This window comes from Muscardinus avellanarius (assembly GCF_963383645.1).
Source record: "Muscardinus avellanarius genome assembly, chromosome: 5".
Taxonomy (NCBI): Eukaryota; Metazoa; Chordata; class Mammalia; order Rodentia; family Gliridae; genus Muscardinus; species Muscardinus avellanarius.
This window is the reverse complement of record NC_137790.1, coordinates 1,591,672-1,618,644: the sequence shown is the minus strand read 5'-3', so window position 1 is coordinate 1,618,644 and position 26,973 is coordinate 1,591,672. Positions and strand designations below refer to the sequence as shown.

The window sequence follows — 26,973 nt, the reverse complement described above, 5'->3', positions numbered from 1 at the left end:
CACTGGCCTCTACTTCAGGCAGGGAGACGCCTCTAACTCTGTGAGGCTCAGGAAGCCCGGCCCTCGGGTCTCTAGGGAAGCACTGTCCGGCTCGGCAGGGGCAGGCTGCCCACAGGGACACCTGGCCGTACTGTCTCTGAAGGCGGCAGGAAGCAGAGTGGGCGTCCGGTTCACTGGTGACCCTGTCGTGAGCCGTAAGCCACGTCGCAGCCGCGGGATGGATGGAGCGGACTCGAGGGGTCCCCTCCGTCGCTCCTGTCCGCCTCATCTCCACCGGGTGCTCCTAACTCTCAGCGAACTTGGGGTTCATGACTGTGGTGGTGGCGCTTTTGAAGAGGGGGTTGTCCTGCGAGAAATGCAGAGGCAGACTTGTCTGAGCAGGGAGGCTCCCGGAAGGCCTCTCCCTGCACCCACGGGGCCAATAGGAAGCCCGGGCAGGAGGAAGGATCCGAAGGACAGCCACTTGCCCCGGCTGGAGCAGATTGCTCGTTGTGGCACATGCCCAGCAGAGAGCTGCCGGGCAAGAGTGTGCCATCCCTCCCGGGCGCCCGCGGCCACCAGCGAGAGGGTCGCACAGTGTGGGGCACACCCCGCCCACGAGACCTCAAGGGTGGGGACGTACATTGTTCCACTGGGACTTGAGCTTCTCCTTCTCGAAGCGTCTGTACTCCCGGAGGTCACTCAGGTGGGTCAGGGCCTTCCAGATGACCAGCAGGAGGACACCAATCAGCACGACACCCGCCACAGTGCCGCCTACGATGGTGGCGATGTTGGGGCCCGCCACGCATTCTGAGGGGAAGCACACGTCCGTGTCAACCCCGCTCCCACAGGCCCGCGGTGGCTGCCCCACGCCTCGTCCTGCGAGGTTCCCTCTGCGGGGCTCCTGGCCCCCACTGCCCCCGATGGATAAGGGAACCTGCCCCAGCTGGTGCCGAAAATGCTCCAATCATGCCCAAAGGCCACCGGACACAGCCTCTGTTCACAGAGGGGAGGCAGGTCTCCCGCCAGCCAGGTAGAGCCTCGATGGGGCCAGCCTCCGCGCACATCTGCTGCCTGCGGGAAGCCAGTTAGCGCCCACCAAAACCCGCACACACCAGGAGAGCCAGTGCCCAGGGACCCCAGCACCTCACAGCGGAGTTAGGAATGGCGGTCAGCTCTCTGCTGCACTTGGCCTGCCCTGTGAAGGGTGCATGGTAACCAAGGCCCGGGACCAGAGACTGACCGCTGGTGAGGCCGTGGCGGGCCCACGTGGGCAGGGTCCTACCTCCCCCCGCGCCTGTCTAGCCTCCTCCTGAGCGCAGCGCCCCCCTCTGCGGGCCCTGACCGCAGGACAGAGGCACTAAGGTTTAGTGTGAGCCCCTGTTCATGGGCCCCCGACACTGACATCCTCCTGGGCTCCTTCCTGTCACCTGTGCTCTGCACAGAGTCCTGTGGTCCTCGCAGAGCCCAAGCAGCATGGCCAAAGTTGCCCCACACCAGACGCCAACCCAGACCTATTCAGCAGAGGAAGCCAGAGATGGCAGTGGCCCTGCAGGCTGGGTGCGCAGCCCGAGCCCCGGGCACAGCACACGGTGAGCCTGAGCCCCGCCTGCTCTTCACGGTTCCCATCTTGGGGGCAGCTGGGGGCCCCAGGCTTAGTCCAGCAAGAGCCCTGGCATGTGCCTGCCTGGTGCCTCCTGTGGTCATCTGAGTGGACCCCCAGCTCTGTCCCCAGCTCCTGGAGCAGCAGTGGGGGTTAGGGAGAATCCCGGGGCTGTGTGTCCATAATCCTCGGGGCTGCCCATCACGTCCTGCTGCCCAGTCCAGCATCCCCAACACCACTGGCCATCAGCACTCAGCGTACCTCCGCACTGCCCCAACCCAGCTCCCACGCCATCTGCTGCGGTCCTGGGCCCTCGGCCCCACCCTGTGCTGCCGCCAATCCTGTTCATCCCAGGCAGGCCCTGCCACGCCGCCCCAGGCCCCACCAGACCCACCCATCTCCGCCACTCTGCCAGGTCCTGGACTGAGAAAGCACTATTCCCTGAGGGGACAATGTCTACCCGTCTATCCCTGACAGGACAGTGTCCACCCAGCTCCTGACAGGATATTATCCACCCATTCCCTGGCAGGACAGTGTCTACCCAGCCCCTGACAGGACACTACTCACCTGGCTGCCAGGTGAACTTTTTTTCTTTTTTTTCTTTGGTACTGGGGATTGAATCCAGGGACATTCACCTCTGAGTTACACCCCAGCCCTTTTTATTTTTTGTTTGGAAATGGGGACTTGGCCAGTCTGAGAGTCTCACTACTTGCTGAGGCTATCCTTGAACCCATGATTCTCCTGTCTCAGCTTCCAAGTACTGGGATTACAGGCCTGCACCACCACATCTGGCCCACGTAGGTTTTAAAATCACAATTTAAAGCTGGGTATGGTGGTGCATGCCTGTAATCCCAGTATTTAGGGGACTGAGACAGGAGGATTGCAGATTCAAAGCCAGCCTCAGCAACTTAGTGAGGCTCTCAGCAACTTAGTAACACCCTGTTTCCAAATAAAAAATAAAATAGGACTAGGGGTATAGGTCGGAGGTAGAAAGCCCCTGGCTTCGATCTCCAGTAACATGTGCGCGCGTACACACACACACACACACACACACACACACACACACACACACACCTCACGACTCAGATGTAGCACTTTGCTCCTGGGCCCCCAGTGACAAGCCAGAGTCACTTGAGGACTCTGGGGCCCACGGCCTGGTGCCCGCCACCCTCACCACAGGCCTCTGGCCCCCCTGCACTCACACTCTCCCTTCCCTTTCAAGAAAACTGCCAACTCCAGGGAGGCCCACCCCAGGGTCTCTGTGTCTTGCGACCCACCCACACACCCCGCTGTCTCCCCCACCTGGATCGTGAACCCTGAGAAGACCAGGTCAGTCTCCAGGTTCTCAGGACCAGGGCCAAATGAAGGGGGGCAACAGCACTTGGGGCCAGCTGCGCCTGGGCCCCCCAAGACTCTTCACATGTGAGGGGCTGACGCAGCTGCCAGGCACTGGCCCAGGCGCCCCCATCAAGTGGGCCGTGCCCAGCTGGCTGTGCCCAGCACCCAGTGCTCAGTGTCTGGCTGTCTCCTAGGACACCCATGCGCTGTCCCCTCCCTGACATGGGACCAGGAAGGCAAGAGGACTGTAGGTGAGGCCGGCAGGTGAATGGGGAGCCTCAGCCCGCCCCGCTGAGCCGCCTGCCAGCCAGGGGTCCCCAGGTACCCTCAGGGCCCATGTCCACCACCTGGGCCCGCCCCGCCCTTGGAAGAGCGCACTCCCACCGCGGCAGGGCCCCACGGCCTGCCCCGGCCCCGCCCCCTGGCTCACCTCGGTCCTCTATCACGTGGATGTCGTAGCTGCCCCTCCCGTCCCGCTGCCGCAGGGTGTAGGTCATCCAGCAGCCCTCCGAGTCGCGCTCCTTGCAGGGCTTTCTCGACCCCAAGGGGGCGCTCTGCAGCCGCACTCTGGCACACGCCACGCTGCAGTTCTTCTCATAGGGGCCCTTGCCGAACTTCAGGCACTCAGCGCAGGAGCTGGTGGGAGCCCGGCATGAGCGGCGCGAGAGGGTGTTGAGGGGCGTGAGGGTGTGAAATATCAGTAGTGTGTGGGTGGCGAGGCTGTGTCAGGTGCACAGGCGTGCAAGGTATGAGGTGTGACAGTGTGCATGGCCGTAAGGGTGCGTGTGGGGGAGTGCACGGGCACGCCATGTATGTGGATGTGTCAGGCACAAAGGTGTGCAGAGTGCCGGGGGCATGGCTGGGCAAGGGTGTTTGGGTGTGTCAGGGTGACGGTGTGTTGAAGTGTGCAGGTATGTGAAGATGTGTGGGTATGCACGGGTGCACAGATGTGCAAGGGCGCGTGAGTGTGTCAGGGTGCAGGTTGTGTAGGGGTGTGTGGGTGTGCAGGGCATGTGGGTGTGTGAGGTTATGCAGGTGTGCAGGGTGTGTGTGTGCAGGAAATATGGGTGTGCAAGGGGATGATCATGTGCAAGGGGCGTGGGCGTCTGCACTCCAGCCAGCCCCAGCTGTGGTTAGGGTGCTCTCAGGGCCCAGGCAGGGCGTGGGTTGGGGCTACAGTGAGCTCCTGGGATGGGATGGAGAGTGGGGCAAGTGGGGTCTAAGGGCGGAATGGGGCACAGGTGTGGACTCCACAGTACCCCATCTGGGCCCCTGCCCAGGACTGCTGAGCAGGGGTGTTCTCGGGGCCCCAGGTGAGCTGGGCCACGGGCAGTAGGGACTCACATATATTGGGCACAGGGCGAGGAACAGCCAGGGCAGGTCTCGCACAGGGGCGGCTGGTAGCCGGGGTCACACTCGCAGGTGTTGCAGCGGCACCGGCCGCGGCCGCTGCACTCGACCTTCGCGGCGTTCAGGCAGCCCGTGGTGGACCGCTGGCACTGGCACGCTGAGCCCTCGAAGCCCTCCTTGCAGTGGCACTGGCCACAGTAGCAGCGACCCCTGTCTGGAAGACAGCGCAGGCCACAGCGGCTGCAGCTCGGGCCCTGGCAGGCCCAGCAGCCAGGAAACCCCTGTGGGGCCGCGCCCTGCTCTGCCCGGCTCCTGCAGGGGAGGTCAGCACCCCAGCCTCCTCCAGTGCCCTGCCTCCCTACCTGCTGTCCCCCACCCCTGTAGCCCACAGGGCAGCCCTTCCAGTGCCCGCCTCCTCCCGTCTCCTCTCCCGCACGCCAAGAGCACCACAGCCCCATCTGGCGCCCTGCTTCCCCTGCCTGGCAGCCCCCAGGGTACCCCTAGCCTCCTCCCTGTCCCGCCTCTCTCCTGCAATCCCCAGGGCACCCCAGTCCTCCAGTGCCCGCCTCCTCGCCCGTCCCTTCCCCCGCGGCCATGCACCCAGTGTGGTGGAAGGCTGGGCAGGCTCAGAGACACAGGTCCTGGCCTGGCCACCCTGGCCCCGCAGCAGTGCCGCCAGCCCGAGCCCTTCCGGCCCACCTGTAGTGGACTCCTGCTCAGCCATGAGTTGGCCCTCACAGAGGGAGAAGCCAGCCAGGCAGGGGAGGGGCCGGCCCAGTCCTGTTGCCGCTCAGCGGCTGCCGGGGCCATGTAAGCTTCTGTCTGTCCATCCTCAGCGCCCCGCTCTCGGTCTTTGGGGACAAGTGGACTAGAAGCCCGACACAGGTCGCCGTCGGGGAAGGCCCGGCCACTCACCCGGGCCGCCGCAGACCTGGCTCCTGTAGCGCTCACAGTTGATGTTGTTGCACTCGCAGTACTGCCCGAAGATCTCCTTGTGGGGGTCGTCGCTGGCGTGGCACACGCACTGCCCGCAGACGCAGTCCCCCAGCCCCGAGCACACCAGGGAGCTGTTGTCCTTCCGGCAGCTTTCCTCCAGCTCCTGGCTGCTCCGGCCCTGCGTCCTGCAGTCACAGCTCTTCCCTGCATAGCCGGGTTGGCACCTGGGCAGAGGGCAGGGTCAGGCCCTCCTCCGTGCTGCGGGACCCGGCCAGGCTGCACCTGTTCTCTCCTCTGACGACACCAGATGGCAGGGTCTACTCCCACATGCTCCGGGGCCTTTGGCAGGGACAGGGACTCAGGAGCACCTGTTTCTGGGCCACTGGCATGCAGATACTGAGCACACACCCAGGCGACGGAAGGGCTGAGCTGCCCCCCCAGAGGAGGAAGCCATAGGAGCCGCTGACCCAGCGCCCCAACCGCCTGTCCTCAGCCCTGGGAACTGCTCAGGGATGCCCAGCCCCTCAAGCTGCCACTGAGCTGGGGCTCGGACAGACGGCATTGTCACAGAGCGGCAGGGGAGGCGTGGGGCAGAGCACCCCTGCCAGCTCTGGCTGGCTGGGCTCCTCAGGGTGGGCGGCCCGGCAGTGCAGTGTGCGGGGTGGGGGTGGGCATCACAGACAGCACCTAGTGTCCTGGGAGGTGTCCAGAGGGGACACCTTTGGGCGGCAAGTGCCTGTGGGGAGGGCTCCCCACATGGGGCCCTCCTCCCCACTTTGTTCTACCCCGTGCTTCTCTGGCCTTGGTTTCCCCACCTCACAGGTGGGGAGCAGCTGCTTGTTGTCAGGCATCTATGGGGACAAGGGTTCTGCTTGGCTGCCCCCTGGGGGCTGAGGAGGGGGCTGAATGTGGTAAGTGGTTAGGGTCTCTGTCCTCTGGTAAGAGTCCCCAGCTGGCCAGAGTGGGGAACACGGCTGCACTGCCTGGCTCAGGAGCAAGAGCGGGCTGCTCCTCCACCTCCTCTCGCAACACGGGTCAGGAGGCCGCCTGCGTGCGGGTGCTGGAGACCACATATGCCCGCTCACCTGCCCTGGGGTGGAGCGGGGTGCCGGGGGCCTGTGCTCCCCTCCCTGGCAGTCGTTGGCCCTCACCGGCGCCTCTCACCTGCAGACGCCGCACTCCATGGAGCCCTTTCCTCCGCAAAGGCTGAGGTCCTGCCTCTGGTCCCTGCAGTGGCACTCGCACTGGGGCAGGACCCGCACGGTCACCGTGTCTGTGAAGCCCAGCGCCCGGATGACAAAGGACTGCTCCTGGATGCACTCTGTGGCCGTGACCTTCACCTGGAAGGTGACCTGCAGGGGAGTGGCAGGGCTCAGGAGCTGTGGCTGACAAGGCTCTGCCAGGCTCACCGCTCACGGTGGCTGCATGTGAGGCTGGAGAGGGCGCCTTTAGCATACCTTGTATCATACATGCAGGAAGGGCTATTTTATTTTTAATTTTTTTTAACTTTTTTGCAGTGCTGGTGATTGAACCCAGAGGCATTCTACGTCTGAGCAAAACCCCCAGCCCTATTTTCTATTCTGAAACAGGGTCTCACTAAGTTGCAGAGGACCTCACTAAGTAGCTGAGGCTGGCCTCACACCTGCCTCTCAAGAGCTGGGATTACAAGTGTGTGCCACCACACCCAGCATAAAGGGGATTTTATTTAATTTTTTATTTGTTTGTTTGTTTACTTATTTATTTATTTGCAGTACTGGGGATGGAACCCAGGGACATTCTATCTCTGAGCTACACCCCCAGCTCTAGTTTTTATTCTTTATTTTGAAACAGGGTCTCATTGAGTTGCAAAAGGCTTCACTAAGTAGCTGAGGCTGGCCATGAATCACGATCCTCCTTTCTTAGCCTCCCGAATGCTAGGATTACAAGCATGAGCCAACATGGCCAGCTTAAAGGGGATTTTATTTTATTTTATTATTTATTTATTTAGTTACTTATTTACTTACTTACTTACTTATTTTTGCGGGTCTGGGGATGGAACCCAGAGGCATTTGACCTCCAAGCTACACCTCCTGCCCTATTTTTATTCATTTTGAAACAGGGTCTCACTAAGTTACGGAGGGCCTCACTAAGTAACTGAGGCTGTCTGTGAACCACGATCCTCCAGTCTCAGCCTCCCGAAAGCTGGTGATTTTAAATTGACGTTACAGGGGACAGTTTTTCCATGTATAATATCCATGGTCCAGTGTGCTAAGACATGAGTCCCACAGGAAGTCCTAAGTCCTGGAAGGCAGCTACACCGTGGCCCTAGATAAAGGGTAAAAGTCATTGGGGACTAAGAAGGTACACACAGATGGTGCCAGGCAGAGCAGACGTCCCTGCAGCTCAGCACAAGGGGAACAGACACTGACACTGGCCACAGGGAACACCAGTTTGTCAAGGTCAAGCCTTATCTCCACTCTAGGGAAACTGGGTGTGGTAGCATATGCCCTTAATCTCAGTATCTGGGAGGCTGAGACAGGAGGATCACAGGTTCAAGGATAGCCTCCGCAAGTAGTGAGACTCTCATTAACCTAACAAGATCTTGTCTCAAAAATAAAAATAAAAGCCAGGCATGGTGGTGCACGCTTGTAATCCCCGCGCTTGGGAGGCTGAGACAGGAGGATCCCACAGATTCAAAGCCAGCCTCAGCTACTTAGTGAGGCTCTCAGAAACTTAGTGAGACCCTGTTTCCAAAGAAAGTATAAAATAGGTCTGGGAGTATAGCCCGGGGGTAGAAAAGCCCCTGGGGTCCATCACCAGTACCACCAATAAATAAATAAATAAATAAATAAATATTAAAAATGAGCTGGGTATGATGGTGCATGCCTGTAATCCTAGTATTTGGGAGGCTGAGACAGGAGGATCACAGGTCTGGCCAGCTTCAGCTATCTGCAACTTAATGAAACTCTGTTTCAAAATAAAGAATAAAATATAGGGCTGGTAGTATAGCTCAGAGGTAGAATATCCCTGGGTTCAACACACACACACACACACACACACACACACACACACACAAAACCCAAAACACTTTTTTTTTTTTGGTGGTACTGGAGGTGGAACCCAGGGGCTTTTCTACCTCCAGGCTACAGTCCCAGACCTATTTTATAATTTATTTGGAAACAGGGTCTCACTAAGTTGCTGAGAGCCTCACTAAGTAGCTGAGGCTGGCTTCGAACCTGTGCGATCCTCCTGTCTCAGACTCCCAGGCGCTGGGATTATAAGCATGCGCCACCACACTCAGCAAAAAACAAAACAAAACAAAAAACCTTTAAATTTTACATGGTGCTTTATGATGGAGCATAAATATTGTGCAGATGTGTAACAAGCAAGGAGAAAATTAGAACAGAACTGAATAAACTCTCACATAGGTCAGCCAGTATGAGTGGGAATATTTTGGTAAAAAATTCACGGGTGCCAGGTGTGGTGGTACCTGCCTTTAATCCCAGTATTTGAGAAGCTGAGACAGGAGGATCATAGGTTCGAGGACAGCCTCAGCAGCAAGTGTTAAGACTCTTATCAACCTATCCAGACCCTGTTTCCAAATAAGAAATAAAATGTAGCTCAAAGGTAGAATGCCTTTGGGTTCAATCTCCAGTACCAGGGGGGAAAAAATCACATGCACATTTAGGAAGTAACATCTGAGGGGATTCCAGTGTTATGTTACAAATGTAATTGTACCAGTATTGGGAATGGCTTAGGAAGATTTGAGAAAGCTCTGATTATCAATAGATATATTTCAAAAATAATTGTGGAAAAATGGCAGACCTGGGGGGAAAGACTTGGTTTCCATCAGGAAGCAAACAGCTACTGAAACTTAGATTGACTTGGCTAAAAGTAATTAGCAAGTAGATAGTAAAAGGTCTGAGGCCCGTCAGCACCGGGTGCGGGCCGGAAGCCAGGAGGCAGATCTCCGTGATTCCCACAGAGGAGACCACTCCCCTCGATTTAAGGTAGACGCTGCTACCTCCGAGGGACAGAAGCCCGATAGAGACACACAGACAGAGACAGAGAGGGGCGCTCTCCCCCACTCGCCCCGCGGGCCCACGGGGGCTGGCGGCCAACTCTCCACAAATAAAGGCTTTTGGCATACTTATATCGGACACCCGCGTGTGTGTCTGTGCGCCGATGGGGCCTGCGCGTGTATCTGTGCGCCGATGGCCCCGCCACACTTTATTTCTTACAGAGAGGAGAGTGGAGCTAGGACTTCCTCTTTCTAAAGACAGATCTACATGGTTGGATGATGTAGTTTGAGTGGGAGGAGGGGTCGACCTTGGAGAAAGGAGAAAAATGGGCGTAAAACTCGGTTCAGCGGGAGCAGTCCAGGGGCTTTTGACTACGTCAGAATTACGTGAACAAGATGGAGGACCTCGTGTATCAAGTCCGTTCCGTGCTTTGTATCTCGGTGAGCTCCCTCGGTGACAGGAGGCTGTGGCTGTCTATTTCTATCTTTTTAATAAACTCCTTTAAATCTTCAGCAAGAGTCTGGGCTGTTGCATGTTTATCTTTAGCTCAGGACAAGAACCCACGCTTTTTATCTTTCTTTGTGGGTTTTTTTGTGTGTTTTGAGGGAAATTGTGTCTGGGAGCCTAACAGGGGTCCTCGGGGACAATTTCCCAAACCATCATCTTCCAAACCGTTAACAGTAATAAAAACAGGTCTTTTGCTGAGTATTAAGTCACAGACATCACAAATAAAATGTGAAAAAATTGGATAAAAATTTTAAATCTAAAATATTAGGAATATAATGCCTATTTCTAACCATCTTTGTGGCCTGTGCTTTAATGTTTTTGTAAAAAATTAAAACAGAAGCCAGGTGTTGTGGCGCATGCTTGTAATCCCAGTATTCGGGGGGCTGAGACTGGAGGATCACAGTGCGCGGACAGCCTCAGCTACTTAGTGAGGCCCTTTCTTCAAAATAAAGAATAAAAAGAATAGGCCAGGGGTTATAGCTCAGAGGTAGAATGCTCCTGGGTTCCATCCCCAGACCTGCAACCAACCAACCAACCAACAAACAAGAACCCACCAGAGAGCCAGGGGTGTGGTTCATTGGAAGCCCTGGGTTCCATTCCAGGGGAGCAAACATAAAAATAAAACAAGAATCAGGAAAACCTAACACGACCAAATGTTTTTCTTTTTCTTTTTCTTTCAGTACTGGGGATGGAACCCAGGGGCATTTTCCCTCCAACCTACACCCCCAGCCCTATTTTTTATTCTTTATTTTGAAACTGGGTCTCACTAAGTTGTGGAGGGCCTCACTAAGAAGCTGAGGCTGTCCTCGAACCGTGATCCTCCTGTCCCAGCCTCTCAAGTCCTGGGATTCCGCCTGGCTAGATGGGTAGTTTTCACCCAGCTCTGGACATCAAGCGGCTCCCCAAGGGGCTCTTCTAGAATGTGGAGCCCCTCTGCTGTGTTAACAAACGAGGGCTTGTGGAGGAGGGGATGTGAGGCTCTCTGGCACTTACGGTACAGACAGTCTGCTGGGACAGTGTCACGAAGACCCCCACGCCCCACCCCCGGGCCTCCCAGTGTGTGGGGTGGAGTCCCGGCCAGGCTCACCGGCACGTTGATTTGCACGCCGTCGCAGTCCCCTCTGGGCTGGTCCATGTTTGACTCTCCGTTACTGCAGAAGGAGTCGTAGGTGACTCTCAGGGTGTCGGGGAGGGTGCTGTGGTCCAGGAAGACTCTGGAGGAGAGTTTCTGCAGGCAGAGAGCAGCTGCTCAGGGGTGCTGACCTGCTGTTCCCACCCTGCTGGCCAGAGGTGCGGACCAGGTCCCTTCTCATCCCCGCCCTTCATGGTGAACGGCACCGTGCCCACCGGGAGCTCAGCGGGGTGTGCCCAGACAGGATGGAGGGACTGTCAATGCCACAGGCCTGACTGGGAGGCAGGACAGACACCTCAGGGCACCAGTGTGGACGCAGGCCATGAGCCCAGTGAGGGCGGCCCTCCCAGTGGAGCCCAGTGTCAGCATGGAGGGCCAGACAGACGAGTGAAGAGAGAGGCTGAGGAGGGACAGAGAAGTGGAGAGAGAGATGATGGAGAGACAGGAGAGACAGAGACAGAGAGGAGTGGAGAGAGAGGATGGAGAGACAGAGAGACAGAGGAGAGACAGAGAAAGAGACAGAAGGAAAGAGACAGAGACAGAGAGACTAAGAGAGACAGAGTCAGAAAGAGACAGAGGGACAGAGACACGGAGGAGAGAGACAGAGGAGCCAGAAAGAGAGACACAGGTCGGCGAGCCACGCCAGCGCCCGGCTCACCACGTTGACACTGGGGGGTGAGCCAGCGTGGCGGCTGCGTGTCCTCCGTGTAAGGACAAACACAGGGTGCGAGGGCCTGTGGGCGTCGGGGACCTCCCCAGGCTAGCGTGCCTCTCAGATGGCCACAATGCTGCCTGCAGTCAGCAGTGGGACCTGCAGGACTCTGGCCAGGCGAGGGCAGGCCGAGCTTTCAGACCTCTCCCATGTGGGGTAGATTTCCAGGGTGGCCAGGCCTGTGGGGGCCCTGAGAGGTGCCTGGTGCACCCCACCCCAGGACCACAGACCCCCACAAGGGAGCAGCCCCATGCCAGGGATGAGGTGGAGGGTGAGAGCCCACACACGGCCTGCCCAGGTCAGGTTGGGTGGATGGGCAAGAGGCGCTCCGCCCCAGGGCAGAGTCTTCACAGGGCCCAAGTCCAGTGCGGCGATTCCCAGGGCCTCTGTCCCACCCTGGGGCACATCTGCCCCAGCGGTCACCTCCCACTTCTCCATGGTGACCGCAGGCCGAGCCCCAGTGAAGAGGGCCTGGGCTCGGTTCACGGAGCACCTGGTGGATCTGTGTGGCACATGCCACACCATGGGCCTGGCCAGCGTGTCCGGGACCGAGGGGTCCTGCAGGGCTGCAGGAGGCCGTAGCTGGTGCCAGTAGCCGGGCTCTCCTCCTCTACCACGCTCCCCGCAGCAGAGGGTGGGTGAGATTTCCAGGTGTCCGGGCCGACTCACGTTGTAGGCATTCTTGATGAGCTGCACCACGTTGCTGGAGTCCTCGGACAGCTCCCCCACGGCCGACTTGGGGATGATCTCCGTGAGTTTCTGTGCAAGAGAAGACCCCGCGGGCGGCTGGCACCTGGGGGCACGGCACCTCCGCCCCACCTGGTTCTGACCTCGGGGTTCCCGCTTTGGGAGGTGGCTCCCATGATGCCCAGCGCAGTTTCTCGCGTCACTGAGTCCCGAGAGCGCATGCGCTGTGCTGTCAGGTGCTCAGCCACCGGCTCTTAGGGGCTCGCCCGTCCTGCGGTGCGCATGCCCCCACCCCGTCAGATTCAAGCTAGTGACGTCACTGAGCGGGAACACATGGCACCATGGGACTGTATCTCCACCTGTAGGCAGGTTAGGCAGAAACAACCCCCGGGCGCAGACAGCAGGGAGATGCAGCGAGGTCACGGGGCCCTGGGCGTCTCAGTGGGCATCCGTGGTTTGACTCTAATAGTGACTTTGTGACAATGTCCCCGTGACAGCGGCTCTGGCAGGCCTGCCCTCTGTCCAGTGGCATCACAGGAGACAGGCCAGTTAGGCCCCTGGATGGCAGGTGGCCAGCCCTCCCCACACCCGCCTGGGCATCGTTCAGGCATCACGCCCCATCCAAGGAGGAGAAAATACAATTGCCTTCCCTCCAGGAATGCGCGGCTAGTGGTCAGGCCACTCCCTGCCGTGTCCTCCTGTGCCTCTCGGAGGACTGTCATCGCCGCCAGCCTCCTCCGGGATCTGCTGCCCTCACCCACGCATCCTATACTTGGGCCTCCGCTTAGATGCAGGAGAGGGACAATGGTCACTGTCTGGGAGGATGATCTGGCCCTCTGTGCAGCTGAGTTCACTGGGTGGCGCGTCTGAGTATCTTCCGTGGCCGCCATTGTCCCCCATAGAGGAGGGAGCTAAGGACCCCCTAAGACGGCGTGGTATCAGGCAGTACGAGCTCTGGGACCCGAGGCCTCTGACTGAACTGGTTCCTGACTACAAACACCACAGCAGCCTCGGCTCCCTCTGCTTAGCCTCCCAACTCGTGCGTCTCCGTCGGGCCTCTGACCCCGTGCTGTGCAGGCTGCTGTGGGCAAGGGTTCCTGTTGGGGTGCGAGGGACAGGACCTGTCCCTGGTAGCAAAGCCCTGTACAGTGAAGGGCTCACTCCACAGGCCCGGGCTGTTTTGTTTTGTTTTCTTGGTACTGGGGATTGAACCCAGGGATGTTCTATCCCTGAGATATGGCTCCAGCCCCTTCTCATTTTTTATTTTGAAACAATGTCTCACTAAGATGCTGAAGGTCTTATTGAATTCCCAAGGCTGGCCTTGAACCTGTGATCCTCCTCCTGCTCAGCCTCCAAGCACTGGGGCTGCAGGTGTGTGTCACTGCTCCCGGCTCATATCCTGCACATTGATTTTGTGGTTGTTGTTGGTACTGAGGATTAAACCTACGGACATTCTACCTCTGAGCTATACCCCAGGGCCTTTTTTTTTTTTTTAATATTTGAAACAGGGTCTCACTAGGTTAATGAGAATCTCACTACTTGATGAGGTTGTCCTGGAACCAGAGATCTTCCTATCTCAGTCTCCCAGGTGCTGGGATTATAGGTGTGTACCACCATACCCAGCTGTATCCTGCACATTTTAAAGAAAGATTTGGCCTGAGAAGTGACCACAAGTCCTCAGAAGGTCCCGCCTGGCAGCCATATTCTTTAGTGGGTTTGGGCCCCTTCAGGTGGTCCAACAGTGTGATTTAGGGGGCCATTGGGGGTCAGTCTGACCTGGAGGAGCTGGAGACCGAGGTCAGCCATATCTACATGACTCACCCCCAATAAAAACCCTGGCACGGGGTGGCCTCCTCTATGTACGTTGGCACATGTCCCTGCTGCAGGACTCAGCACAGGCTCACCCCCACGGGGAGAGGGCAACGGGAAGCTTGCTGCTGCTCTCTCTCCTGGCCTCTGCCAGCAACCTTCCATCTGCCTTTTTTTTTTTTTTTTTTTGGTACTGGAGGTGGAACCCAGGGGCTTTTATACCTCCAGGCTACACTCCCAGACCTATTTTATATTTTATTTGGAAACAGGGTCTCACTAAGTTGCTGAGAGCCTCACTAAGCAGCTGAGGCTGGCTTCGAACCTGCGCGATCCTCCTGTCTCAGCTTCCCAAGTACTGGGATTATATATAAGCGTGCGCCACCACGCCTGGCTCCACCTGCAATTTTAATCGTATCCTGCACTGAAACCAGCGTGATTATGAGTCTTGTGGCTTTTCTGAATTCTCTGAGTCCATCTGTAAAATCACTGAACTGGAGAGTGGACTTGGGAGCCCAGGAACCCCTGAGTGTCACATATGCCCTGGAGACAGTTCTTGTTAGAACAGCCCATGCCTGCCTGCTGCTTGGACACACAGAACAGACCACAGATGGAGAGACGAGGGGCTCAGGGAGCCCCCAAATATTGGAATCGTTGTCTAGTCCTGCAGCCACTCCTTGCTCTCGGACACGGCTGGAGCCAACCTTTGCTCTGCAACGACAAGTGGACAGAGAGACTCCTGCCTGGAGGGGCAAGGGGCTGAGGGTGCCTGGCGACAAGAGGCAGGCTCTGCCTTTGTCCCCTGGCCTTGGTTTCCACATTGGCAGAGCGCAGATGAACTTCCCAGACTCGGGACCTGGGGAAATCAGGCCTGACTCTAACTGCGCCTTTGAAACCCAAAGCTCAGGGCGCAGGCGGGTTGGCCACTCCTCCTCCAGGCAGGATGGACGGACGGGCCGTTTCAAAGCTGATGCACAGTGCAGGCTTGCCTGCTTGGGTCTTGGCTCCCGCTCACTGAGGTGTTTATGGAAGGCTTGTCCCCAGCCAATGGAGGGAAGAAGGAAGCTTCTCATCGGGCCTGGAGAGGTTGCCCTGGGCAGGAGGCCGCGGCCCAGCCGGGCTCCACGTCCCCTCCAGCCATACTTCCTCTGTGGAGTATTCTAGCTCTGCACTCCAGCCGGACGCACTTTCCTGAATGTCTCTTTTACTTGGTAAGAAATGTCCCTGCTCTAAGGGATGTGGGCATATAACAAGGACATTTCCCACCAATAAACAAAAATTGGGCCCAAAGATCCAAGACACTTGCCAGTGCTCCAACCTAAACCAGAAACACTACTGCTGCGGCCAAGACAACCGCGCTAAGGTTCAGACCCTCAGGGCAGCCCCTGGAGCCCCGTGGCGGCCGGCCAGGCGGGAATGGGGCTGTGGTCATGCCCAATGAGTGGGCGCCCCGAGGTGGCAGCTCAGCCCACAGCGTGGCTCGGCTCCCGCTTGCTCACCTCGTAGGTTTTCACCATTCTCTTGGTCACGGCAAAGATGGGCTGGATGTTGCTTTCCGCCAGCTTGTGCGCCAGCTGGCCCACCGACGGGTAGTCCTAGAGAAGACATCCAGTGAGGCTGCCGCTCCTGAGCCCAGGGGCACGCCCTGCAGGCAGCCCGCAGAGCCGGCAACCAGGCCCCAGGACGCCACCCGCGGCCCAGCCTCAGCCTCTCTGAAGGAGCACCATGAATACGTGAAGTCATGGAATTACAGGGAGCCCAGCTCCGTGTGTGTGTGTGTGTGTGTGTGTGTGTGTGTGTGTGTGTGTGTGTGTGTTACTGGAGATTGAACCTATGGGCATTCTACCTCCAAGCTATACCCCCAGATCTTTCTTATTTTTTATTAAAAAAAAAAAACAATGCTTGGGAGGCAGAGACAGGAGGATCACACGGATTTGAAGGCAGCCTTGCTGGCTTAAGAGACCCTGTTTCCAAATAAAAATATAAAAAATGGGTGTCTGGGAGTGTAGCCCATAGGTAGAAGGGTTTCCAGGAACCCCAGTACCACCAAAAACCAAAATAAAAATAACAAGAAAAAACCCCAAAACAACAACAACAACAAAAACCAGGGTCTTGCTAGGTTGCTGAGGCTAGTCTTGAACCTATGATCCTCCTGTCTCAGCCTCCCAAGTACCGGGATTACAGGTGTACACCACCACACCCCACTTGGAATCCAATTGTGACATGCGTCTTGATCCATGGTTCATAAGGAATTCTAGTGCAAGTAACTCTCGGACTGCCCACGCTGAGCGGAGTGGGCGGCGCACTGCCCGTCCACACTGCGGGGCTGGGCGCCGCGGGTCTCTCCCACGTGCTGCCTGCCTGTGCCACTGAAGGACAGTTCAGGGCAGAGCTCATGACCCGAAGATGTCACTCTTTCCTGTCCAGGTTCAGGACCCTTAGATTATATCTACCAACACCCTCCTGCCAGCGTCTGCGGGCTGCAGGTGGGGAAGCCGGAGTTTTAGCATCCCTAACGTGCTCTGCAGCTCCTGAGGGCTGAGGGTGGTGTCCCAGAGCTGAGGACCTCGAGCCCTAGCTAAGCTTCTCTGAGGCAGGTGACTTCATCAGCAGAGCCCCTGCTCCGAGGGCCAGGGCCAGGCCTGCCTCCGTGGCCTGAGGCTGGGTCCCAGGGGCCTCACAGTGGTGCTCAGAGCTTCTAGAAGTTTCTTCAAGATGCGTGGTTCAGGTTGAAAGGAGGTGCCCAGGCTCTGGCGAGGTGGCCTGCCCATGACCCTGTGCCTGTGACCCTGTCCTGGTCCCCACCCTTCCTTAAAGTCCTCAGGGGACTCCGGGGCCTGGGGCCATGGGAACACTCACAAACTCATTACTGCTTTTGTACATGTTGTCTTCCAGGTGGCAGCGGCCATCGTTGGGGGTCAGGATGGCACCCAGCTTCCCGTCACCCGCAAAGTGGAAGCCGTCGTCAGTGGCGAAGACCAGCAGCCGCGTGACATTGCGCCAGCCAATTTCCTCCTGGGAAGAAGGCAGCCAGGCTTACCGACCTGTCCTGGTTTCCTGGCCCAGTGGTTCCAGAACCAGGATTTTCACAACAGCAGAGGTACCCCAAACACACACACACACACACACACACACACACACACACACACCCCTAAGATGACTCTCCAAAGCTGAGGGTTCCTGAAACACAAGTCTGCCTTTCAAAGGAGACCCATCCTCTGCAGGCCCATGGTTTCAGACCTGGGAATATGTCCTGTTACCAAGAAAAGCTTCAACCACCTCTCTAGCTTCACTTGTTCTCAGCTGACTTATACATCACTAATTGTGGCCGGGCGTGGTGGCACACGCTTGTAATCCCAGTACTTGGGAGGCGAGACAAGATCACAGGTTGAAGGACAGCCTCAACTACTTAACAAGGCCCTCTGCAACTTAGTGAGACCCTGTTTCAAAATAAAATAGTGCTGGGGGCGGGGTAGCTTAGAGGTAGAATCCCCTGGGTTCAATCCCCAGTCCTGCAAAACAAAACAAAAACAAAAACAAAGGAAAAAGAAAAGAAAGAAATCATTCATGTCAGAGGCCGTGCGGCTGGACAATACGTTATTGGTGTCCCAGCTCTGCTGCAGGGCACACCTCTGACGTGTGGGTTGTGATGATAATGGCTGCCCAGGTTCCTCTGCAGGCCCTGAAGGCCACTTCTGCTGAAAGCGGGTGGCTGGGGTGACTGGATGGACGCAGGAGAAGGATGCCTCTCCGCCTTCCCGGAGCGTCCGTCTCCTGCGCTACCTACATCTGTGCTCAGATCCTGCTCAGCTCTGTATGGAGAAGTGGACACTTGAAAGATGTTTTTCTAAACCAGACCCAGGGCTGACATGACCTAGACGTGCTTGTCTCTCCCCCGCCCCTTCAAGGTTAGATACCGACCAGTGCCAGGGCCAGAGTCTCTAGACCATGAACTGAGCAAAAGGAGGTGGCCGAATTCCTGGAGATCTCACCTGTCCCAGAAAGACACATCCGCTGCTCACCAACCAGTCTTGCTCTCACATCATTCCCATCCTGAGCCTGCACCCCAGGGTGGGGGACACTGGCCTTCTTATGCTTTGGCCTCTGGGTAAAGCCATCTTCCCCCCTCATTCTGTGTGTGTGCGTGTGCGCGCGAGTGCGTGTTACTGGGGATTGAACCCAGGGGCATTCTACCTCCTAGCTTTACCACCAGCCCTTTTCTTTCTTTCTTTCTTTCTTTTTTTTTCCTGTGGTACTGGGGGGGCGCCCAGAGGCTTTCTACCTCCGAGCTGTACTCCCAGACCTATTTTATATTTTATTTGGAAACAGGGTCTCACTAAGTTGCTGAGAGCCTCACTAAGTAGCTGAGGCTGGCTTCGAACCTGTGCGATCCTCCTGTCTCAGCCTTCCAAACGCGGGTATTACAAGCATGTGCCACCACGCCCGGCTTTTTTCTTTGTTTTGAAACAAAATTTTGCAAAGCTGCTGAGGCCAGCCTCCAGCCTTCAATTCTCCTGTCTCAGTGTCCCAAGTACTGGGATTATAGGTGTGTACTACCAGAATCAGACTTTTGCTCAGTAGAAGAAAAATACTGGCAGAAGTGTTCATAACAGCACAGAAACACCACAAGTCAAGAGGAGAAAGGAGCCGGGCGTGGTGGTGCATGCCTGCAATCCCAGTACTTGGAAGGCTGAGACTGGAGGACCACAGGGTAGCCTCAGCAATTTAGTGAGACCCTCGGCAACTTAGCAAGACCCTATGATCCTATTTTAAAATAAAAATTAAAGAGGGCTGGGGTGTAGCACAGAGCTGGAGGCTGAGAGCAGGGTGGGGGCACAGGGCTGTGCGTGGCGAACGCTGGGTCAGCGTAAGGGGAGAGTTGCTCCATAGCACGGTGCTGGACTGACTGCAGGGCAGGAACTGGGGAAGGGCACTGGAGCTCACAGCCCTCGCCCTGGGGCTGGACGGGAGGAAGGGTCTAGCTCCAGAGTCCAGGCTCGAGCCGTCCAGTGGCCGTGCTTTACGTGTGCCCACTGGCCTAATGTTTCGGCCCAGCTGATCTGTCCAGGGTCACAGGCAAAGATCCCTAGGTGGCTCTGGGACTGCCTTAGGACACCCAGCAGGGGCAGCGCCTCACCGGACAGGCAGCGACTTGCATCATGGCGTCCAGCCCGCCCTCGGGGGCGTCCAGGTTTCCAGAGATCAGCTGCTTCCCGACCTCCCTCTGAAACTGGTTGGCGTTGTCGGTCAGCTTCAGCACGTGCCTGAAGGCGAACGGGGGCTGGCACTCCTTCTCCTTGTTGGGGCACGGGTTCCTCAGTTTCTCGGGGTGTGTGTTGACAAAGGGCAGCACCGTCTTGTCCACGAAGGACCCGAAGCCTGCGGGGCACATGGCGTGAGGACGGGGCGGGGCGGGGCCAAGCGGGGCGGTGAGCCTGGAGGGGGCCAGGGCCGAGCCTTGCTTTCCTGTGTGTGCGCGTGTGAGTGACCACGTGCCTGTGTGAGCACATATGGCCACTAGCCTAACATTTTGGTATATGTATGTACACATGTGTGCACGTATGTGTGGCTGGTGTGACTGCACACACAGGACCAGGCATGTGTGTGCATGTGAGTGTGTGTGTATGCATGTGTGTGGCCTATATGTGAATAACACTGTGGCCAGGCACAGGTGGGCGTGCAAGCATACATGTGCATGTGTGCGATCTCTGCGTGCACATACATGGCCAGGCATGTGTGCACGTGTGTGTCTGCTTGGCAGCATGGCCCCGGGGCGGCGGGCTCTCCCCTGGCTCCCTGTCCAGCCAGGCTCCCACCTGTGAGCTCAGCGCTGCTCATCAGGCGGAGACTCCTTGGCCGGCAGTTTGCTGTGATCTCTCCTTTAATACTATAATTACTGTGTAGAACCAGACTTTTTGTGTATGTATGACACTGAAGGTGGAACCCAGGGGCCTTCTATATCCGGGCTACACTCCCAGACCTAGTTTATATTTTATTTGGAAACAGGGTCTCACTAAGTTGCTGAGAGCCTCACTCAGTAGCTAAGGCTGGCTTTGAACCTATGTGATCCTCCTGTCTCAGCCTCCCAAGCACAGGGATTACAAGTATGTGCCACCACCTGGATACATACTTTTTTTTTTTTTTTTTTTTTTTTTGCGGGTCTGGGATGGAACCCAGAGGCATTTGACCTCCAAGCTACACCCCCTGCCTTTATTCTTTATTTTGAAACTGGGTCTCACTGAGTTGCAGAGGGCCTCACTAAGTAGCTGAGGCTGTCCGCAAACGGCGATCCTCCGGTCTCAGCCTCCCAAATTCTGGGATTACAAGCGTGCGTCACCATGCCTGGCTGGGTACATACTTTTTAATAAGCAGCACCATAAGACTTTTGGTTTGTGTGTGTGTGTGTGTGTTTCACTGGGGACGGAACCCAGGGGGCATTCTACCTCTGAGCCATATTCCCAGCCCTTTTTCTTTTCTTTTCTTTCTTTCTTTTTTTTTTTTTGTGGTACTGGGATGGAACCCAGGGGCATTGTACCTCAGAGCCACACCCCCAGCCCTTTATTTTAGTCTGCTTATTTTTTTTTATTTATTTATTTATTTTGGTGGTACTGGGGTTCCTGGAAGCCCTTCTACCTCCGGGCTACACTCCCAGACCTATTTTATATTTTTGAAACAGGGTCTCTTACGCCAGCGCGGCTGGCTTCGAACCTGCGCGATCCTCCTGTCTCCGCCTCCCAATCGCGGGGATTACAAGCGTGCACCACCACGCCCGGCAGTCTGCTTATTTTTGAAATAAGGTCTTACTACATTCCTGAGGCTGTCCTCGAACCTGTGATCCTCCTGTCTCAGCTTCCCAAGTACTGAGATTACAGGTGTATGCCACCATACCCAGTTAAGACTTATCTTTTATTTATTTATTTATTTATTTATTTATTTTGTTTGTTTGTTTGTTTGTTTGTGTGTTTGTTTTTGGTGGTACTGGGGTTCCTGGAAGCCCTTCTACCTCCGGGCTACACTCCCAGACCTATTTTTACATTTTTATTTGGAAACAGGGTCTCCTAAGCCAGCACGCGTGGCTGGCTTCGAACCTGCGCGATCCTCCTATCTCTGCCTCCCAAACGCGGGGATTACAAGCGTGCGCCACCACGCCCGGCTAAGACTTATCTTTTAAACATCATTAATAAGCCCTAGTGCCTCTAAATAAATACATAAAATAAGGAAGACAAGGAGTGGAGGATTGGTGTCCATAGGCCTTAGGGGCCAGTGATTGGACGAGGCCCCGTGAGGGCTCGTGTGGCCCCGGTGGGCTCCCCAGGAGGCTGTGTCTGGAGCCCCGTGCTCCCTGCTCCTGGAGTCCCGCCCACGTGGAGGTGCTCGGGCCAGGGCGGCCCAGACTTGGAGGGCTGAGTCTGCGGTCTGCAGGGCTGGGCCTCACCTATGCGGCCGGACTCCGTGATCTCGTTGAGGGCCCGGAGCAGGTCACCGCCCAGCTTCTTGACGTTGATGAGGTCATCCAGCATAGAGTAGGAGAGGTCCATCAGGTAGTACAGGTCGATGGGGTAGCCCTTGGCCCGCCGGAAGGTCACGTTGAACACGGCCGCCTGCCCTGCAGGCGCGATGGGAGACCGTGCCAGGCACCTCATGGCTTGCCTGGGCCTCCCAGGCACACGGCCCCAGCTGGCTGTCCAGCCTCCAGCCCACTGCGGCGTGGCCGGGCAGATCTGAATTCGGATTCCCAAGGACAGGTTGTCTGTTGTTGTGGACAGAGTGGTATGCCCCCTTCCCCCCGAATTCCTATGTGGGAACGCGTGTCTTCAGGGGGCTGCTGTTGGGAGGTGATTGGTCGTGAGGGGAACCCTGGTTCCTGCCCTGGCTGGGCCTCACCCTCTGAGCCGCCAGGAGTGGGGTGGGCAGGGCTGGCTGCTCTCTGAAGCAGGAGTTGTGGCCAAGTATACCCCAAGGCCTCTTGAAATGGAGCCTAAGTATCCTGGCTGTAGGACTCCGAGCCCTTACTGTGCCACAGGACCATGGCCTTGCGAGAGGTGGGAGAATAATGTTTTCCAAACAGTTTGTTCTCCTTTTTTTATTTTTGTGGCCGCAAACTGTGATCCTCCTGTCTCAGCCTCCCCAATGCTGGGATTACAACCTTGGGCTACCACACTCGGCTTGTTCTCTCTTAAAAATCAAAACAAAAAACAGGACACAGGACACCAAGAGAGACCAGAACCCAGCACAGACCCTGGGCACTGGGACAGGTCGGCCGGAGCAAGACCCCAGCGCGAGGCCCCAGCAGCCTGGGCCTCGCCTGGCCCGTCCCACGCGTCCTCTGGTCCCCCTGGCCCACACACACCCAGGATGAGCGGAGCTTCCAGACACACAGACACCCGACTCCCACACACCCAGGCCCACCTACCTGGCCGTAGGTGGAGGGTCACTTGCTGTGGGGACAGCTGCTTCCGGCCGCCCCCCTGGTCCTCCTGTGGCTCGGCGAGGCTCCTGGGGTCCATGATGTCATCGGCCGCGCAGCCTCTCTTCAGCAACTGCTCCCGGGTGTCGCAGCGGACGGAGTCTGGCTCCCACTGCCCCGTGAAGTTCTGGGGAGGGGTCTCAGGTCAGAAGGAGGCCACCCATGGGGCTGGGACCCAGCACCCCACTCTGCCCCCATCTGTACTAGGAACTTGGGACAGACGTCCTTGTGGGGTTGGGGGCACTGAACAGCCAGCCAGGGAGACCCCCAGTCTCCTAGCCGCCTCTCCCTGAGGGCTCCCAGATCCCGCCCAGAGCCGTGGGGAGCAGGGCCCTCAGTCCCCACTCTGCCTCTGCCACTGTCTCCAGCAAGAAAACCAACTGGGACACAGTGTCTCCAGCCCCAAGGCTGGCTCAGAGTGGGAGCCCCAGCCGCCCCTGGGCTGGGAGCAGGCCGTTCATAGGGGCTGGGAGCGGCCATATTATCTGGGATTGCAAGCCCCTCAGCAACTCCTCTGTCCCAAGGGGGCTGCTTCCTCTCAAAGGAACACCTGTGTCCTCTCTGTACCAGTATTGGGAAGAGGCATCGAAATGTATTAAGGTGCTGGTATTGGAAAATTGCTTTGATAATTTCCAAAGTGTAAAATATAGTCAGAGACTAGGTGCTGCGCAGGCGCTCAGGCAGGGAGGGGGCTGCCGCGATTACAATGCAGAGCTCCTCTCTGTCTTTGCCCTTCATTCTAATCACTAACCTACAGTAAAAGCCTTAGAGTCAACTGAAGCCATTAGCCCTAAAATTACAATGGAGGCAACCTGTGCCTCTGTTTCCCTCCTCTGGGATCCGGCCTGGATATAGGAAAGGTAAAGTTGTGTGCGGCTTCAAAGCACCCTAGTTGATGAGCAACCAATACTGCCCAGTACAATAGAGCCGAGGGCCAGGTAGATTCTTGACCCCTGCACTTAGTACGTGCACTGTTTGGAGACAAAGAGGCGCCACCTGGCTAAGGAATAAGTAACTAGCCCATTGCCTTGGCAACGCTGATGAGAAAGATACCAATACAAACTCTATTTAAGGGTTGGGGTCCCCAAAAGGGGCCGGAGTTCCATTTTCGGGCTCCCCAGCATGCGGGTCAGCACGCTGCTTTTTCTTTCTCTTCTCTATTTCCTGCTGCTCTATTTCCTAATTTTGTAATAAAGATGTGTTAAAGTTGCACTGAGCTGCCCGTTAATTTTTCTATTCAACCAACCTTAGTTGAGTAAGAAAAAGAACCCCCACCATTTCAAACCATAACACTCTTCCAGCCAACGTGCAGACTCCAGGGTGCCTGGGGTAGCCTGGGAACCCTGGGGCTCGGGCCAGACCCCTGGAGAAATAAGGGACTACAGGCGGGCTTCCTGTCTGCTGCTGACTCTCAAATGCTTGAGAAAAGATAATAATGTGTGTGTTTGAAAGTTCTGGGTTTCAGCCGGGTGTGGTGGCGCACACTTGTAATCCCTGCGCTTGGGAGGCTTAGACAGGAGGTTCAAAGCCAGCCTCTCTGGCTTAAGAGACCCTGTTTCCAAAGAAAAATATAAAAAATAGGTGTCTGGGAGTGTAACCCAGAGGTAAAAGGGTTTCCAGGAACCCCAGTACCACCAAAAAAAAAAAAAAAAAAAAAAAAGAAAGAAAGTTCCGGGTTTCCAGATAGCTTGGCCTGAAAGGCCAGGTCTGGGGGCCCCATGGGGGAGGAGGATGTGGTACGGGGACCCCATGAGGAAGGGCACAGCCAGGTCTGGGGATCCCATGGCAGGAGCGCTGTGTAGGGGGGGCTGCACTGAGGCTGTGGCTTGGGGATGGGGCAGTCCTGCTGCACCTGACAATGGGACCTTGACCTGTCCCCTCGGTCAGTAGTAAAAGAGTAACTGAGGAGAAAGGGAGTGTGGCCCCAGGCAAGCTCCTCTTTGTTCTCTCTGTATCCTGAAAGCAGGACCTCCCTCCTTGTCCCTCCTTCCATAAGACCCTCGGGGCAGGCACCTGCCCCTCCTGGGGCTGGCAGAGGGGCAGCCTGCCTGTCTCGCAGACCATCCAGTGGCCTCTGGGCTGTTTCTGCCCCTGAAGGACATGGCGGTGGAAACCCTCTGGTGTCCCTGGCTTCAGAGGCGGGGTGAGGGGCTTGGCCCAGGAAGGTGGGAAGGGGCAGGGGGCAGAGACCCAAGGAACTGGGGACACGGCCCACACTGCTCTTACCAGCTTCTGGCACCAGGTGCAGCCGGGCCCCAGCTGGATGCAGTCCTGGCAGGAGCTGACCTTGTACTTGGCGCATTCCTGGGAGAGGGCTGGGAAGAAAGGCGGATGAGTGAGCAGAGGAGGGAGCTGGAGGGGCCGGGGCAGGGTCCGCGGCTCCCCGGAGGAGGGAGAGGTAGAAGAGGGGGATGCCAGAGCCTCCCCACCCCAAGAGGACCAGAGCGCCATCCCACCCTCCCCAAACTCATGTGTGGGTGGAGTCACCACCACAACTCACCAGACCCAAGGGAGAACAGCCCCACCAGGGTGAGCAGCAGGGGGCAGCAGCCCAGCATGTCCTGCGGAAGAGGGTGTTGGTGACTGTGGGCCCTCCTGGCTGAGAGTCCCTCCCTGTTGCCACAGTGTGAGGACAGGGGATGGCACAGCGGTCACCCTGTGTCCCTGAGCTGGGTCCAGCTGTCCTAAGGGGTGGCTGGGGCTGCAGGCCTGCCCAGGTGACCAGGCTCCAGGAAACGCAGGCCCCGCAGGGACTCACACGTACCCACTGAGGGCCCGGTGGGGCTCTCCTCCACCCTGACTTCTCAGGGGCCTGAGACTGAGCTCAGAGCCTCAACTGGCCCAGGATGCAGCCAGGGAGAGACGCCCATGGACGCCAGGACCACACCACCTGGGTACAGCCTGTCTGCCTCTGTCTCTTAGACAACCCTGCAGCCTCCGGCTGATCCTGCTCCCTGGAGAAAATGGAGGTAGTGACCCTTGGGGGCCCCTGCCCCAGGCAAGTGGCCAAGGCCCGCACAGTGCTCCTCTAGGCAGCCGAGCCACCCGCTCCAGGCACTGGTACCTAATCTAGAGATCTGCACACACCCAGCCTTCCAAACCCAGGCGTCTCCAGTGACAGAGGCCGATCAGTGGCCACTCACAGTCCTGACACAACCGAGGTGTCACGGGGCTGGCTCGGGGCTGGCTGTGCCCTCCTCCTGCCAGAGCTCCCAGATGGCTCCCTCTCTTCTGCCCAGCGCCTTCCTCTCTTCCCCTGGAGTACCCAGAATGGCCAGAGCTCAGCTTCCAGGAGTGGCCCACGCCCCAGGGCAGTGGCCCAGGTCTGACTTTCCAGGCCCTGGGAACCTCGCGGGAGGGGGAGGGCTGGGACCTTTGGTGAGACTGTGAAGACAGGAAGAGCCTCTCTGCCCGCCCCATGGTGGTATCAGAAATGCAGATCGGCACACCTCCCCAGGCATGCCAGCTCCTCAGGGGCTCAGAGGCAGCAGAGGTCACCCTAACAGTGGGGGGGCAGTAGGGGTTCCTGGGCTGGGCCGCTGACCTGGCCTAGTCCAAGCTGTGGCCTGCAGGCCCTCTGTGGGTCTGTGACCCACAGACCCACACACCCACAGACCACAGGTAGCTGGCTCCCCCAACCTCTGTATCCGGCTCCGCCAAATTGCCTCAACCCCTGGGGCCCTAGGGGTGGGGAGAAGGTCACCCAGGGGCCTCCACCAAAGATCCCACAACCCAGAGGCCCTGCCAGCCCTGGGTAATTGTTTTGGGGACAAAAATCTTTCTTTGCCCAGAAAGATTGCCATCAGGGCTCAGAGATGTTTATGTAAACCTGATCCTTCCCGTTTGTGCCAGAAGCGGAACTCCTGCCCTGGGCTGGCTTCCTGGTACAGAAGCAGGTGGGAGGTGGTTTCTGTTTACACCCCCACGGTCTACAAAAAGCTCAGGGCCAGTGGGTCCCCTCTCCACCTGAGTCCTCAGAGCTGACGGGGCCTGGCACATGTCCCTATACCACAGGCTGGTTGGCATGCAGGTAGCCCTGGCTCAGGACAGCCCCCCCAGGCCACAACGGCTCTGAGTAGATATGAGACCGGCCTCCTCCGGAGGCCTTAGCCATGAGTAGAGGGGAAAGTGGCTGGGCGAGGACCAGCAAACACTTCCTCTCCTGCGATAGCTCCCCTCCCGGACCCAGAACACTCGAGACAACCAGCATGGAAATTCCTCTATCCCCCAAGGGGAAGCTGAGGCCGGGAGCCTCAGCAGGAGGTGGAGCTGGGCACCGCAGCACACCTCTGCACCCTCAGAGAGGGGGGCCGACTTGTCACAGCGAGACCGGCCCACGGACCCGCACACCGCAGACCGCAGGCAGCCGCGGCAGGGGGCACCTCCTTCTGCTGCACCTGTCAGCTGGGTCGCTGCCAAGAGAGGCCACCCCATTCCAGCCCCGTGTGCCCTGTG

The 26,973-nt window shown here is 57.5% G+C and overlaps 1 protein-coding gene across 2 annotated transcripts; it reads right to left on the bottom strand.

Annotated features, from left to right (window-relative positions):
• Positions 1 to 283: 283 nt before the first annotated feature.
• Positions 284 to 25,076, bottom strand: ITGB2 (integrin subunit beta 2; the record flags this gene model as incomplete). Of its 2 annotated transcripts, none has more annotated exons than XM_080696775.1 (15): positions 284 to 346; positions 623 to 789; positions 3,351 to 3,556; positions 4,265 to 4,480; positions 5,182 to 5,430; positions 6,371 to 6,558; positions 10,802 to 10,942; positions 12,228 to 12,317; positions 15,551 to 15,646; positions 16,911 to 17,066; positions 19,189 to 19,430; positions 21,487 to 21,657; positions 22,465 to 22,645; positions 24,745 to 24,833; positions 25,019 to 25,076. In XM_080696775.1, 15 exons carry the CDS (start codon positions 25,074 to 25,076, stop codon positions 284 to 286), a joined length of 2,313 nt encoding a protein of 770 aa, XP_080552901.1. The 2 variants fall into 2 exon arrangements, with proteins under 2 accessions (XP_080552901.1, XP_080552900.1); XM_080696774.1 differs by having other exon boundaries at positions 4,265 to 4,484; positions 5,186 to 5,430.
• Between the last annotated feature and the right edge of the window lie 1,897 nt (positions 25,077 to 26,973).